General features: G+C 48.3%; 6 protein-coding genes across 6 annotated transcripts; 1 reads left to right on the top strand and 5 right to left on the bottom strand.

The window, feature by feature from the left end:
* Nucleotides 1–1,527: 1,527 nt before the first annotated feature.
* Nucleotides 1,528–2,228, bottom strand: TREMEDRAFT_19459 (uncharacterized protein; the record flags this gene model as incomplete). The annotated part of the gene is made up of 3 exons (XM_007004347.1): nucleotides 1,528–1,553; nucleotides 1,701–1,802; nucleotides 2,018–2,228. Coding segments are annotated over 3 exons (339 nt in total), but the record flags the coding sequence as incomplete, so codon positions are not given.
* A 292-nt stretch (nucleotides 2,229–2,520) lies between these two features.
* TREMEDRAFT_17516 (uncharacterized protein) lies at nucleotides 2,521–3,312 on the bottom strand (the record flags this gene model as incomplete). Its single annotated transcript, XM_007004342.1, has 1 exon — nucleotides 2,521–3,312. A coding segment is annotated over one exon (792 nt), but the record flags the coding sequence as incomplete, so codon positions are not given.
* A 398-nt stretch (nucleotides 3,313–3,710) lies between these two features.
* Nucleotides 3,711–5,743, bottom strand: TREMEDRAFT_71654 (uncharacterized protein; the record flags this gene model as incomplete). The annotated part of the gene is made up of 10 exons (XM_007004781.1): nucleotides 5,603–5,743; nucleotides 5,028–5,294; nucleotides 4,769–4,815; nucleotides 4,684–4,725; nucleotides 4,557–4,618; nucleotides 4,348–4,396; nucleotides 4,201–4,302; nucleotides 4,075–4,158; nucleotides 3,809–3,883; nucleotides 3,711–3,766 (listed from the first exon to the last, which is right to left on the bottom strand). The coding sequence occupies exons 1-10, from the start codon at nucleotides 5,728–5,730 to the stop codon at nucleotides 3,711–3,713; spliced, it is 912 nt and encodes a 303-aa protein (XP_007004843.1). The 5' UTR covers nucleotides 5,731–5,743.
* Nucleotides 5,744–5,885: 142 nt separating this feature from the next.
* On the bottom strand, nucleotides 5,886–9,009 carry TREMEDRAFT_71653 (uncharacterized protein; the record flags this gene model as incomplete). Its single annotated transcript, XM_007004780.1, has 13 exons — nucleotides 5,886–6,314; nucleotides 6,478–6,630; nucleotides 6,674–6,801; nucleotides 6,952–7,218; nucleotides 7,326–7,658; nucleotides 7,709–7,833; nucleotides 7,892–7,973; nucleotides 8,017–8,175; nucleotides 8,221–8,310; nucleotides 8,431–8,510; nucleotides 8,589–8,707; nucleotides 8,796–8,872; nucleotides 8,920–9,009. 13 exons carry the CDS (start codon nucleotides 9,007–9,009, stop codon nucleotides 5,933–5,935), a joined length of 2,085 nt encoding a protein of 694 aa, XP_007004842.1. The 3' UTR covers nucleotides 5,886–5,932.
* Nucleotides 9,010–9,533: 524 nt separating this feature from the next.
* Nucleotides 9,534–11,135, top strand: TREMEDRAFT_62369 (uncharacterized protein; the record flags this gene model as incomplete). Its single annotated transcript, XM_007004624.1, has 1 exon — nucleotides 9,534–11,135. The coding sequence occupies one exon, from the start codon at nucleotides 9,534–9,536 to the stop codon at nucleotides 11,133–11,135; it is 1,602 nt and encodes a 533-aa protein (XP_007004686.1).
* Nucleotides 11,136–12,378: 1,243 nt separating this feature from the next.
* TREMEDRAFT_44037 (uncharacterized protein) lies at nucleotides 12,379–13,544 on the bottom strand. Its single transcript, XM_007004466.1, has 8 exons — nucleotides 13,471–13,544; nucleotides 13,319–13,429; nucleotides 13,241–13,272; nucleotides 13,039–13,193; nucleotides 12,983–12,989; nucleotides 12,910–12,932; nucleotides 12,602–12,824; nucleotides 12,379–12,531 (listed from the first exon to the last, which is right to left on the bottom strand). The coding sequence occupies exons 2-8, from the start codon at nucleotides 13,360–13,362 to the stop codon at nucleotides 12,488–12,490; spliced, it is 528 nt and encodes a 175-aa protein (XP_007004528.1). The 5' UTR covers nucleotides 13,363–13,429; nucleotides 13,471–13,544; the 3' UTR covers nucleotides 12,379–12,487.
* Nucleotides 13,545–13,739: the final 195 nt, after the last annotated feature.

Raw genomic sequence — 13,739 nt, 5'->3', positions numbered from 1 at the left:
TAACCCCCAAATCCTCTATCCTTTCCCTTACTCGACCTAACCACTTTCAGAGTTCAATTTCGCTATAAGCGTTTGGAAGGGGTTCAATCAGATTTGAGGGACGAATCGAATTCTCGCTCGAGTTTTGTTCTGTTGCTGCCGGGAGGGATCGAGACGTACGGAGGGAAGATGTTCCGTCAGTCGGTGCTCGGCGGCTAGGATGGCTTCCTTCAGATCTTTGATATTCTCCCGACTGATAGTTTTATCCTTGACCTTAGAGCCGTAACCTTTTAAGACGAAAGTTGATTCCTCCTTATACGGATGTATCTTGAGCTCGAGATAGACGTCTATGACTGCAAGTTAGCCACACTTCTCCCATTGCGTTGATCGCGGAAGATTAGTGTGACCGATATTCTGTACAGGGGACACTTCGAGTGAGAAAGACATACAGAGACTCATCCACGGCAGAATGTTTTCCAGAGCAGCAGCGACTGCTGCGTTCAGCTGGTCCTCATGACAAGAGGAAACCCATTTGGTGGCGTTTTCCCGATCTGCAATATCAGCTGTGCACTGTACCTGCGTTCAAGACTCAGGTGGGAGGTTTGAACTACCATTAAGGAGATTGGAGCGACTTACCATTCTGAAAGAGAAATCTGTATCTCTGCTTTGACGGGGTTTTCCACACTGTGATGAGCACTCGTTTCCTGGATACCACTTTGACCCCTGAATGAGGGTTTGACTTGGACTTGTGACTGGGGGCTGAACCCATGAGGGTTGGAGTTGCGGACGAAGAGAAGAAGGCAAGGGTAAGATCATTCTTGTCGGACGTCAGAAGTTTTGTACAGCTCATGACGCTGAACGTCAGGTAAGACCACAACCTGTCAACGAGGAAGGAATTGGAGACACGTACCCATCGATCTGTTCCTCGTCGCACCAGACTGTTCGCCTATTGGATGTCGAACGAGTGATGCGTGTTTCGAAGGCATCGCGTGTTCGGAAGACATCGGTGGAGCTTTTCTTATCACTTCAAGGTGGATAAGAGCACCCTCCTCGTCATCGATGTGTGCCTCGACAAAAAGGCGTTGTGTCGTAGATGTGAGCTCGTGTGTTTCACTGCCTGTCTGTCCATGACAACAACGTATAGCGTGTCGAGCGAGAGAAATTTAACTCACGAGGCCGACAACTCCATAATGATCGCACAAGATCGATTCTCTGTCGTCAAGTTGGATGTCAGGGTCAGAAATGACGGAATTCGTGGTTGTCAATTCTGTGAGTCATGAGATGGTACAGGTGACCCAAAGTCACAATGATGCAGATATACAACAATCGAGAGCATGAAACTCAACGTACAGCTTGTTCTACCTCCATACTTAACCCTTCGGTCAAAACACCGGATTCCTCACCTTCCTCTTCATCTTCCTCTCCTTGATCTTCTCCTTCTTCACCATCCAGCTCCTCATCCCCAGATTCGTCTATAGCTACTTCAGCTCGAGATATGGGACCAGGGGCCACGACAGCTACGGGTGCACGGTCGACAGTCGTGGACAGTCTGTCCGGTTTACGATCCGCGGTGACTGTGGCTTAGTATACAATCCACTCTTTATTCTCGATTCAGTTCGGACCACTTTTATCATGTACGCACCAAGAAGAAGTAGTTGCAGAAGAAGGATTCGGTGAGTTAATAGAAGTTCAGAGGTCAAGGACAGGGAACAAGGACTCACCCCACGGTCTCCGATCCATCGGACATTGTCCTTTTGAGGATTCTGTCTCGATCCATTTCAAGAGACAGTGAAGGTGGAATATATGAGTACATTCGCCCCATACTGCGAGTCAGTGAAGCTCGTCATGTCTTTGCTCTCCTCGGCTGATCGTAAATGTTCCGTTCAAGCCATTTGATTTTCGTGTCACCCATCAACAATCGCCGTCGAGTGCAACATCGTGGGTCAGACTGACAAAAATGTTGTTCGTGCAGTTTTGTGTACGAGGTACGCAGAGAGACAGGTTGAAGAGAGTGCAAATATCAAAAATGATAACTCACTCAACGGACAGTCATCCCCTGGAACTTTACATTCCGGACAACAACTCTCGAAAACCAATCTGCATATTCCACAAACGTCATCATCCTCATCTTCATCTTCCTCTTCTTCTTCGGCACCAGGATGAGCGTAATGATACAACTTGTGTTCTTCGGTCGAGGTATCCCATTTCCAAGTTGCGACTGGGTGATATGTGACGATCGAGAATTTCATTCCTCCCCCTCCTCCGGTCTTCTTCCTTCCCAGCGTTTCCCTCGAGATTCGATTATCCTTAATGATTAGTTGTACACTTATGCGGAGCTTTACTAGGCATTGAGAAGCAAACTTAGTCTATACAATGTCCTCCATCACTCGATTGCAACATGGAACAAACGGGTAAAGCTTCAATAGTGAAAGACCAAAAACTCACCTTATTCCTAGGAACAGTAAACGAAACTTCCTCCATACTCTTCCCCGTCGACCTCAATGCTTTACTAACATTTCCTGTGGCGCTGGCGGAGAGCTTTTCAACACGTATCACCTCCCTCTCAGGACCATAAACCAACTTCAACACTCTGCCCTCCCATGGCATCTCACTTCCTTCTACTCCATCCCTCCATAACTCATAACCAGGCATATACCGCTCTACGAATTTCTCCACTTGTTCATCAGTCATTCCCTTCCCGCCGTTTCTTACTTTCATATTCCGCTCCTGCTCCAGCCTCCACTTGAATACATTTCTGTAGTCTGTGGGCTGGATGGCAATCATGGTGGAGAAAAGCGGATACACCTCTGTCGAAAATTCTTGGAGATATGAATTAAGAGTCATCAAATCGGCTAGTGGATGATTCTTATGATACGCTGTTCCCGGAAGAGGTGGAGGTGGGGAGGAGTAGATTTCTTCGAGTTTATATGAAGAGAGAGGGGTGAAACCCATCGACCATCCTTCCAACACAAACACATCTAATGGGCCGACGATAGGGACCGTTTTCTCGCTCCGATCACCTTCGCCAGCACAGAGACTCTTGTCGAAAATAGGCAGATGAACCGTTTCTTTCTTGGCGTTGATACTTGCAACTGCATGTAGGACTGTTTCGGCCAGTTCGATGTCATGCGTTCCTGGAGGTCCTCGACCAGCTAAAAGGGCAATATCAGGATGTTTTCTAGATAAAGCTTTCAACTCGGCGTTGGTCTTGTAGAGATCGTCCAATGACAAGACGGCAGTTTTCCATCCTAGAGATGACAGATGAGATATCATCTGATCGCACAATGTGGTTTTGCCACATCCTTGTGGTCCTTGTAAACCGACGAAGAGAGGAGATGTCTTGCCGCTAGATCGGTGTAAGTTGACTTGGTGAGAGATGTGATCGGCTATGATACGGACTTTATATGACGTGGAGCTGTGGGTCTCACCCTTGACAAGAGCGGGAAGGGCGGGGTCCATTGACGAAACGGTCACACAATAGCTTCACATTCAAGATGAAGATGAGGAGGGAAAGAAAGTGAAACTGGACATCTGGCGGATCGAATGCTATACATATAGGCATGCGACGGAGGAGGGTGGAGTCTAGGCTCGCGACTCTTGAGGGCAGGCGGCGGGGCTCCAGGCTCGGTCCACTGCAGGGCAAAATATTGGCTGCATCCGTCTCCTATATGATTCTTTACTTATTTCTCCTCTATGGAACTCCTTATCCTCTTTCTCAGTGCATGCCGAGATCATTCAGGACGACGCCAGTTGACGGTGGGACTGGCTTGCTGGATAGGGAGCACAACTGTACGTCAGGTCAAGTGCACTGTGAATCCACAGAACTCACAGAGCTGGGCGATGTTGACATGTGCGGGTCGAGATGCGCACCAGACAATCTCTTCTGCAATGTCGTCGCCGGTGACTGGAATGAGCTTCTGTCGCTAATATCACACATCATAAGTGGAATTGAAAGATACGAGAGCATGTCAAGCTAAAATAGTCCCAATCGCGCATAACACAGCTACGTCGGAATGGATAGGAAAAGGCAAAAGGAGAAGGAAAGACAAATGAGGTGTCAAGAGAATGAAGAGGAGATGTTATGAGAGAACTCACGCGGGTCAAAACCTTTATATTCACTCTGCGCCCTAGCAGCATCCCCACGATACCTTACAACTGAGAATTCGGTCTCTACCATACCTACAAATCAACTCAGTATTCCCTCTTGCACCCAGAACTCACCAGGCTGAACTTCGCAAACCCTGATAGGAGTATTGACAAGTTCGCGTAGAAGAGATCCGGTGAAACTGGCCACGGCATGTTTGGTCGCGCAGTAGATACCACCTTCCCGTGAGCTCTTAAATGACCGAAGCATGGTGAAAAACTTACCACCGGCGTAAGGCTCACGACCAGCGACGGAGCCGATGTTGATGATCATCTGTCGTGTTAGTGGATTTTAGTCACGGGGACCGTTCGAGCGATCGCGACAAAGATTTAAGGAGAGGACTCTGAAAGTTCACTCAAGGAGTTAGAGCAAGGGAAGAAAGCAGGTATAAGGGACATGGGTGAAGGAGTGAGAAATTCAAGGAGACACATACACCAGAGTTCTGTTTCTTAAACTCTCGTACAAAGATCTGAGTGATATGAATAAGACCAATGACTATGACTCAGCAAATGTCGTAATTATAACCATCACACTCAGTTAAAAATATGTGAAGTACTCACCATTGGTCTGGAACATTACGTCGATATCTTCATCAGAGATAACTGATAAATCAGTTCACCTGACCATTGAAAGTTGATCACTGACCTCCTATGTGTTCCCTACCATGAACCATACCGGCGTTATTGACCAAACTATTTATCAGCCTTCCTTCCATTTCTTCTATCCTTACTTCCATTTCTTCTATCCTCCCATATCATATCTTCTCATTCCCAGTTGCCAAAACTCCATCGACCAGTGAGTGATCATATAGTACCGACGTCTTGATAAGATCAAACCGTTGAGCAAACCGGTATATATGGATGGATAGTAGGACAGGTGAAAAGGTGAAAAGGTATAAACTCACATATCAACTTTCAAACCTTCCAATTTCCCTACTACCTCATTCAAAGCTTTCCTATCTTGCATATCCGCCTCTATACAAACCACTTTCCCACCTTCTTTCGCTCCACCTTCTTTGTGGGAAGTTTCACATTCCGCTTTGACATCTTTGAGTTTCTCCGCTCGACGAGCAAGGAGGACTACGTTACATCCTGCTTTGGAAAAGAGTTTAGCGGCTGAAGCTCCAATTCCCGCTGAAGCGCCAGTGATGAGGACTGTTTTACCCAGTAAGCTGGAAGTCAGTGTTTTTTTCTGATTCCCTCGTTGCATGTGTCCTTGCATCCATATTGTCACAATCGGATCTTCACCGGGTAGCATACTATTTTGCTTGATCGCCCACGGTGTTCCCCGGGCAGTATGCGATTCCCTGTTTGGACGTTCGCGTTTCAAGTGATGATGTCGGAATGAAGGCGAGAAGGAGAATCATATTGGTTTCTGTGTAGTTGGAATGGATGAGGATCGCTCAAGGAGTGGAGTGAAGTGACATGGAGGAATGAAAACGATGAAAAAATAGGGGGTCAAGGGGAGAGATGGACCTACCGAGAAGTGTTGAAAACGTTAGACATGTTGCGGACTTGTCTTGCTAAAGTAGCACTATGAAAGACGTTGGGAGAAGCGAAGAGAGTACGAGAAGATAGGAAGTTTGAACGTATCAATCGACCAAACATGCACAAAGGAGAGAGAAAAGGAAGATGATTAGATGATTGAATGGAATCTCATTTTCAAAGGTGGTCAGAGGTCATCATCATCATTCCGGACCACCCGGACCGCGGACAAATACCGATGGTCATGCTAATTATCATGTATGGTAGATGAATAACGTCCCTCATCAAATCATATATCATTGTCATACAAATATCACTTGTGTTATCATCTACCAGATTGTGGTGTTGCACTTCTGCTCACCCTCTCCTCAACTTTTTGTCTCACTGTCCCCCATAATCTCCCAGCACCATCTTTGATACCCTCCGCCACTTGAGGTATTTGACCAATTTGGAAACTAGCCCCTAGGTCATTCTGAGTGCTGCGATACAATCCTGATCCTCCTACTCCCCCGACGTTGAACTCGTAGCCCCCCGCACGAAGGTTAAACGCCGGAGCGGCCGTTTGAGGCCCGGAAGGGGTAGGAGAGGCGGAACCAGGGTTGATGAGGGAGAGATTAGAGGATGATGCTTGTGTACCGGAGGAAAGAGGGGGGTTGTATATTGATGGAGGGTAATTCTCAGCTGCTGTTTCTACCATGTTCAGGAAGCTGAGTGTCAGTTGACGCACAGCACAAAGTATATGAATACGCAGGGACGGGATATCGACTTGAGTCACAGGAGTAGCTGAGTTTAAGCGGAGAGGGAGGAAAAGCCGGAAAAGGTAAAATCTAAGATCTGAAGAGGAGGACAGAAGACGATGAAGATACTAACGAAGTGGAATTATGAACCGTACTGCCTCCTAACAAAATCCTCGTTCCTCCCGGTCCACCAGCTTCACCAGCCAAACGTTGATTGAGCAAAGCCACAGCCCTACCTTCTTCATAGGTCGTCCCTCCCAGCATGAACACGATGATATCTTGCGGACTGCACATAAGCTCGTACACTCAAGTCTAAGGGCATGACTGACCGTTGAGTTCGTGCACCTTCGTCACCTTCCAAAAACGGATATGATGTCTCTTTTAGTCGACCTTTTAGTAACAAGTCCAAAGTTTGACTCAAGTGAGGGGTGTGTTGTGTATAGACATTCTCAACTCCCTGATGATTAGCACATTCGTCCGCTTTGTTCACTACTCCTACTTTACCATGCTCGGGGTCCTAGAACACACCGAACTCCCTTGGAGACGGGTGTTGGAATATATGTGGGTAGATCATGGTGACTTGGGACGAAGACTCCATTTAACCCACCTTCAATCCCTTGAACGCAGACTTCCCTCTCGAGAAGAAATTCTCATTCATGAATAAATCATCCTGTCTCACATCGGCGCCAGCGAAGTTCAGCATGACATAGACCAATCTTGCTCTATCGGCTGAGACCCCGCAACGGATCAAAGCATCGACGACCTGGGTGATTTGGTTCCCTACGAGTTTTTGATACCGCAATGCGTACAGAATGGCGAGACGGACTTTGTTGGCAGGAGGGACTTTTGTTGATGATATGAGTGTTATGACGCTCTGTCTGTCAGAATTGCGCTCTTGATCGAGTACAATAAAATATACTTATGATCTCAGAGTCATGGAAAACGTCTGGGAGGGAGGAGCGAAGACAAAAGTCCACTCACTTTCAAATCTGCCTGATGACTCTCCTGACTAGCTAAACTCTGTTCCACCTCAGAAACAACCAACAAATCATCCCTCTCGACCAACCGACTAAGTTCGCCTACCAAAGTCACATGTTTGGTGACATTTCCCCCTAATCGACGAAACTCAGGATAATCCTCAACGAATCTTTTCATGTCCGCAATAGTCTCGATACGAGATGAACCAGGAGCAATGGATGAATTCCGAGTTTGATAATCTGAAACGTAAGAGGCGATGGCAGCTCCGAGATCACCAAAATTAGCGAAAAGGTTTTGAGAGAAGAATGGGTCAGAAGATGTAGATAAGACGAGATCCTATTCCATCAGCTAACACAACGAAGATCTTCACATGATTTGGGACTTGCCCGAAGCTCCAATTGCTCTTCTTGTTCTATCCGTACCCGACCGTTGGTGATCCCTATGAGTTCATGAACCATAGCTTGATATGTCCATTGACTCAATAAAGGCGTAACAGGGTCATTTCTTCTATCTGTCTCTCAGTGTCTTTCCCCAGCGCTTTAAAGACATTGAGATAAGACTACGCTCACCTAATACCAACAATAAAGGGGCAGGACCCGCAGTGGGTCGGAAATCGAACAATTCTCTATATGGTGATTGCTGCATCGTCGCCTGCACGTCAGCTCTATTTTTTTTGTAGGATGGACAAACTCACCTGTAATTCCACAGCTAATTTACGACCTGCTTGAGACATTCTTTCCCACCTGATCACAGGACGTTTCTTCAGACTAAGAAAAACGGCAAGGATGGCTCGTAGATGATTGGATAAGACAGGAGGGGGGAGATGTAGTGGAGAAGGGAGATAAAGAGGTGGCTGTAGAGAATCAGTCATTGCATTGTCAAGAAGAGAGATGCTAACATTGGGTGGTCCATCACCTCCGTCTGCCAATGCGGCGGGCGTGAGGGTGAAATGAGAGGGATATTGAGCAAGGTAGTCCGCAAAGTATTCCTAAGTCGTTAATTACGTTATTGATCCTCTTCAAGCTTTCTGCATACACATGGTCAAGAAGAAAGTAGATTCCACACTTGTGTAGATTGAACAAGGCGTACATAACCCGGAGAGACTCACTTGAACTTCTTTCACCACCTCGAACTCATCGACCATGGCCATCTCCTCGATCTGGCTCTTTGACAGTGCGTTGGAGAAGTCTGACAGTAAGCATTGCAACCTTCCGAGAACATCTCACAGGATCAAGTAGTATCATCAGCTCAGGAATCGACGCTCACAAAGCCAATAACCTCCATATCTCGGTTTGGCCAACTCAGCCTTGACAGCTTGGATCGTATCATCTGTAGGGGATAGAAAAGCAATGCAAGAGAGATGGTTCAAAGGTTCTCTTGCGGTACTATCAGTTAGCATCACTACATCTTCCTACTCGATTTGTTAAGACGACAGTGAATAGGGTGGAATGTATGAGAATTATCAAGACATACTTATCGATCCTATCCGTCAAATACACCTCGTGTGCTAAAAGCTCGGACTGGGTAGTGACCAAAGAAACGATTGGTGTCTGTTATGAGCGTACAGGATAATGTCAGGAGTGGGGGCAAGACGCACGGTGTGAGCATCGAGTAGTAAGACTTTCATCCCGGAGGCTTCGGACACCATCTTGGATATGTACGTCTGGACAGCTTTGAGTACGTCCATCGTGGCTGGAATTGACTGTATCAGGAAGTGATAAAGGGGTGAGGAACAGAGACGGCCTGATGGCGGTGGACGACTACACTAAACGTGGTGTGTTCGAGAGTAGTTCAGAAGCCCGGTCCCAGCGTCATGATGAGTTCGACCAGGCAGTCCGCAGAGGAGGGAAGGCAGGAAGATTATCTTGCTGAGAATAGGAGATGGGAGGCAATTCACGCTCAGTAGTCACCGAGTGGAATGGCTGTGTAGACTGCAACACGTAAACATTGTTTAACGGCTTTCCTCCAAGCGGAAAGACAGGGAAGGATCGTCCAGCGGTTGTATGTCAAGTACAGTCGGTTACGTAAGGCAGCGTGATAATTACGTAAATTGTTGGCACGTGACTTTAATCCCGTCGGTTGGTTCGTCCAGAGGTCAGGACGCCAGATTTTCCTCAACCTTTTGAAAAACAGGAATGGCGATGGGGGGACCCGGCAAAGAGCAGGAAACGTAAACAAGCCCTCTCAGCGGGTCTTGAAGCACCTGATCCAATGTCCACAAAAGAATTCGCTCACGCACCGAAGACACAATACTTGCCTACTTGGCAAATTGCTCGAAGATCCGCTATCGAAATGGGGATTACCGTACTGCCTCACCCACGCCATCTGAAACATCTCCACGACGAACACGCAACAAAACAGAAGCACCACCTCAGGAAGTTCGAAGAATCCTTTGACAAATGGGGAGCATTGATAGAAAACTCACAATATCTCCGACCAGTTGACCCAAAAGCGGATATACTTTGGGCTACCGACGGCAGCACAGACGAAGCTGGAACTGTCGAACGTAGACGCTGCGCGTTAGCCATTGTCGGTCCTGTTCAATACGCTGCAAAACTCCGAGACCCACTGGCGACGATCCTCGATGCGGAGACAATGGCCCTGGCCATAGCATTACAAATAGACAGAAAATATCGAAAGATATGGACGATACCAGACACAACACTAACGATAATACATACCGACCACGCCAATACCGTAGCATGGCTTCAGGACGTCACCGACCTCACCATAATACCGCCTCAGGCGGCTTCGCGTCATTCTAAACGCTTTCTCCTCAAACAATTCCGTACCCACCCGAACGTATCCATTAGATGGGTGAAAGCACATACTGACGGGAAAACAACACCCCAAGTGATGAACGCGAAGGCGGACCAGCTAGCAAAAGACGCTCGACAAAACGACCTGGTGATAGGCGTTGGGCCGAGGCACGCCGATGACTTCTCCCTATACCGAGATGGTACGGGGAAATTCGGAAGGGAGGGAGACTTCCTCATGGGGCATCCTACACGTCAGCTCACTGCCCTTTGGGACGCCACGCACACCCCAAAGTGGATCCACCGAAGAAACAATGTCTTTAGATTCGCAGACCCGGGAGTCTTTACCTCGTATGCACGAGACTTGGGCCTTAGAACACTATTTCTAGCACGATCAAGGCAACTGGAAACCCCGGCACGAATGTGGGAGAGGAATATGGCGGTATCTAACAATAAGGAGATGACAAAAATTCAGAGAAGAATGAACGACACGAGAGACTGGGAATGCTGGAGCTGTGGGACGAAGGCACAAGAAGCGGACGATACCCACATGTTTATGTCCTGCCCAATCGCAACATCCACGATGGCCAAACTGGAGAATGAGATGATAGTAACGGTGAGGCGGTTCTTTGAAGACAACGCCCTGGACGATCGGCACACAGATAAGAAGGCACATCTGGCATTAGCCAGAATCATATATAAACATACAAGTGAGTGGGACCAGGGTGAATGCAGATGGTGGTGGGCAGAATTGCCGGCCAACTTTCCATACGAAACGCGATACTCACGTCTATACTCCAAAATGATAACGAACCTCATCGCCGCAAGCGGACACGTGTGGAACAAACACGTTGATAATAGAAGACTGTGGAATATATCCAACGGCCGTAATGAAGAAAACACAGATGACAGCGAAGAAGAGAACAACGACGACAACGATGAAGACAGTGACGAAGACCTTATGATTGAACCAGCCTCAGGGCCAAGCCAGGGAAACGTACGCACTCCACCTGAGGAAACTGCCAACAAAAGGCGGAAGACGAGAGTACGCCCGTGATCAGATCCGGCTAAACGCTAGAAAAAAAAAAAAAAAAAAAACGGAAGGGGAGACCGAGGTACAAAATTGATGGCATCAGCTCGTGCCTGGGTTTGAACCAGGGACATCATGAAGAAACGGGTGCCTCAAAATCATGCGTGATCGCCACTACACTACACGAGCGATCACTGACGTCATACCACAGCTCTTTTGGACTATATACCACTCGGCAGAATCCGCTTCGCGGCCATACGACTAAATCGTCCACATGATCAGGAGGCGGCCCGTTCGGGGCGTCCTCCACCAGACCGCGCGAAAGCGCCGCCCCGGATCTCCAAAGACACCGGGCTGGGTAAGTTCGCTGACCCCAGGTAGCCTGCTAAGTAGAAATACGTAGCTTCCATGAATCCAAATTTTGACGATTACGTAATGTTCTGGCAACCAGGGTTCGAGTCCCTGACCGACCTATTTTTTGACACGGCCCCGTGAAAAATTTCTTTCTGTTCTTGCATCATAACATCAGGCATGTGCAGAGATCAATTTTCTTCGGTATGCCTGTGTACCAAAATGATGGATTGGAGAGCAGGTGTATTGTTGGAACGCCCATAAAGGACTGACACCCACTCAAAACTGACCGCGCGAGCGATTTGAAAAAGCTCCGCGGATCCGCCACGACGTTCGAATCCTTGACCCACCTAATCCCGAGACAACTCAGATTGAGGTCATCAGACAGCCTGGCTAGCCTGGATGGGTGGGGGACGGGACCACCGGAGGGATGTAGAAGAATTATCCATCCACAATGTGCGGTTTCACCTTACTTACCGTAGTGACAAAGCGATGCAGGTAAGGAGCTCTGCGGCCCTGCGGCCACGGGCGTAACTCACTTGCCAACGACGTAGACAAGATACAAACGCACATCCGGGTGAATTTTGCCTCTACGACTGTCACATTCACTGGTTTGGTCTGCGTGGTGAAATGGGGTGACACATGTGGGAATCCGCCGAGAATGTTCCAGGAGTATGCTCACCGATCACCGAACTCATAGTCACAATGTGAGTGGGTCCGACGGCCGACGGTGGTACGTCGTTACACTGCTATGAGCCCTTCCATCTACTTGCACCTAACATAAAGACCGGAACGGCGCGGAACCAATTTGGGCTGGGAAAGCGTTCCGGTTTTTTTGTTAGTTGCCAGTATTGCACTTGGCCCCACATGGCAAGTCGTCAAATGGGATCACGACTTGCACAAGCAAGTACAGCTTATCCTGCGAGTCATCCCATCACATGCATCATCATAGCTCGCTACTTGTTATTTCTTTCATGACGTCGTTTGCCTTTCTCAACTCTTCTTCTCGCGCGACGCCTTCACGTGGCTTAGACGGTACCGCTGGCGGCGATCTCAACCTTGACGTTGACTTCTGAATCAATCAGCGAGAGTGTACCAAAGGCCGGGTAGGTGACGTGAGAGAGTCATGAAATGCTACTCACTACCGGAGGACGAGCCGAGAGCTTCGACCTTCTTCACGAGGTCCTCACCCTTGATGACTTCACCGAAGACAACGTGCTTGCCATCGAGCCAGGGGGTCTTCACAGTGGTGATGAAGAACTGGGATCCGTTGGTGTTGGGGCCGGCGTTGGCCATCGACAGAAGGAAAGGTCGGTCATGCCTGAGCTTGAAGTTCTCGTCCGCGAACTTCTCGCCATAGATGGACTGGGTATCAGCCACATTCTAGTGTATCCTACGCAAGTGTACATGCCACGACTCGAGACCGGGTGCGTTAAACGTGAGGAGTTACCTTGCCGCCAGTCCCGTTGCCCTCTGAGACAATGGTCAGCCGATCATCCCACGGAAGAAAGACTTTGACCTACTCGTAAACTATGTATGTCAGCCAGTGGAATGCCAACGAAACATATCAGATACGTACATCACCACCTTGAAGCATGAACTGGGGGATCACACGGTGAAACCAAGATCCAGCGTAGCCGAAGCCTTTCTCACCGGTGCAGAGAGCACGGAAGTTTTCGGCGGTCTCGGGCACGACATCGTCGAAGAGCTTGAATGTGATTCGGCCAGCAGGCTCTGAAGGGATCAGTGTCAGGAAATGGATATGAAGATGACCAATTCACGTTTATTTATGGTAATATCGAAGTAGACGTTACTGTCAATGAGCTGTGTGAGCAACAACGGTCGCGATTTGTGCTCACGACATGGTGCTTGCTGTAGAGACGAATCGACGGGCAAAGGACATTAACGATTGATGAGTCAAAGCAATGGAGACACAGGTGCGATGATCGGAGTGAAAGGGATACGGAGAGCTGTGTCAGTAAGCCACACCCATCAATGTGAAGAGACTCACCCTTGCTAGATTGTTTTCAAAGGTTATGAAAGGGTTGAGGAGGTGAAGAGAAAGAATGTATAGGAAGGGGAAAGAACAACCAAAGTTGGTGGGGAAGAGGGGGGGGGAGGTTTGGTCGGTGCGTCATGCGGCGTTTGGACGGGTCTACGGAATGTGGCACTGTTCTGGGAGCGGCATTTACCGCCAGCGGCGAAGGACAACGGGAGACAGAAACACGTCCACTAAGTACTACTACTACTACTAAACTTACCCATTTCCATTCTTCCGTC

Source organism: Tremella mesenterica, assembly GCF_000271645.1.
Source record: "Tremella mesenterica DSM 1558 unplaced genomic scaffold TREMEscaffold_5, whole genome shotgun sequence".
Lineage (NCBI taxonomy): Eukaryota > Fungi > Basidiomycota > Tremellomycetes > Tremellales > Tremellaceae > Tremella > Tremella mesenterica.
The sequence above is the reverse complement of the archived record's forward strand: the minus strand, read 5'-3'. Positions and strand labels throughout refer to the sequence as shown.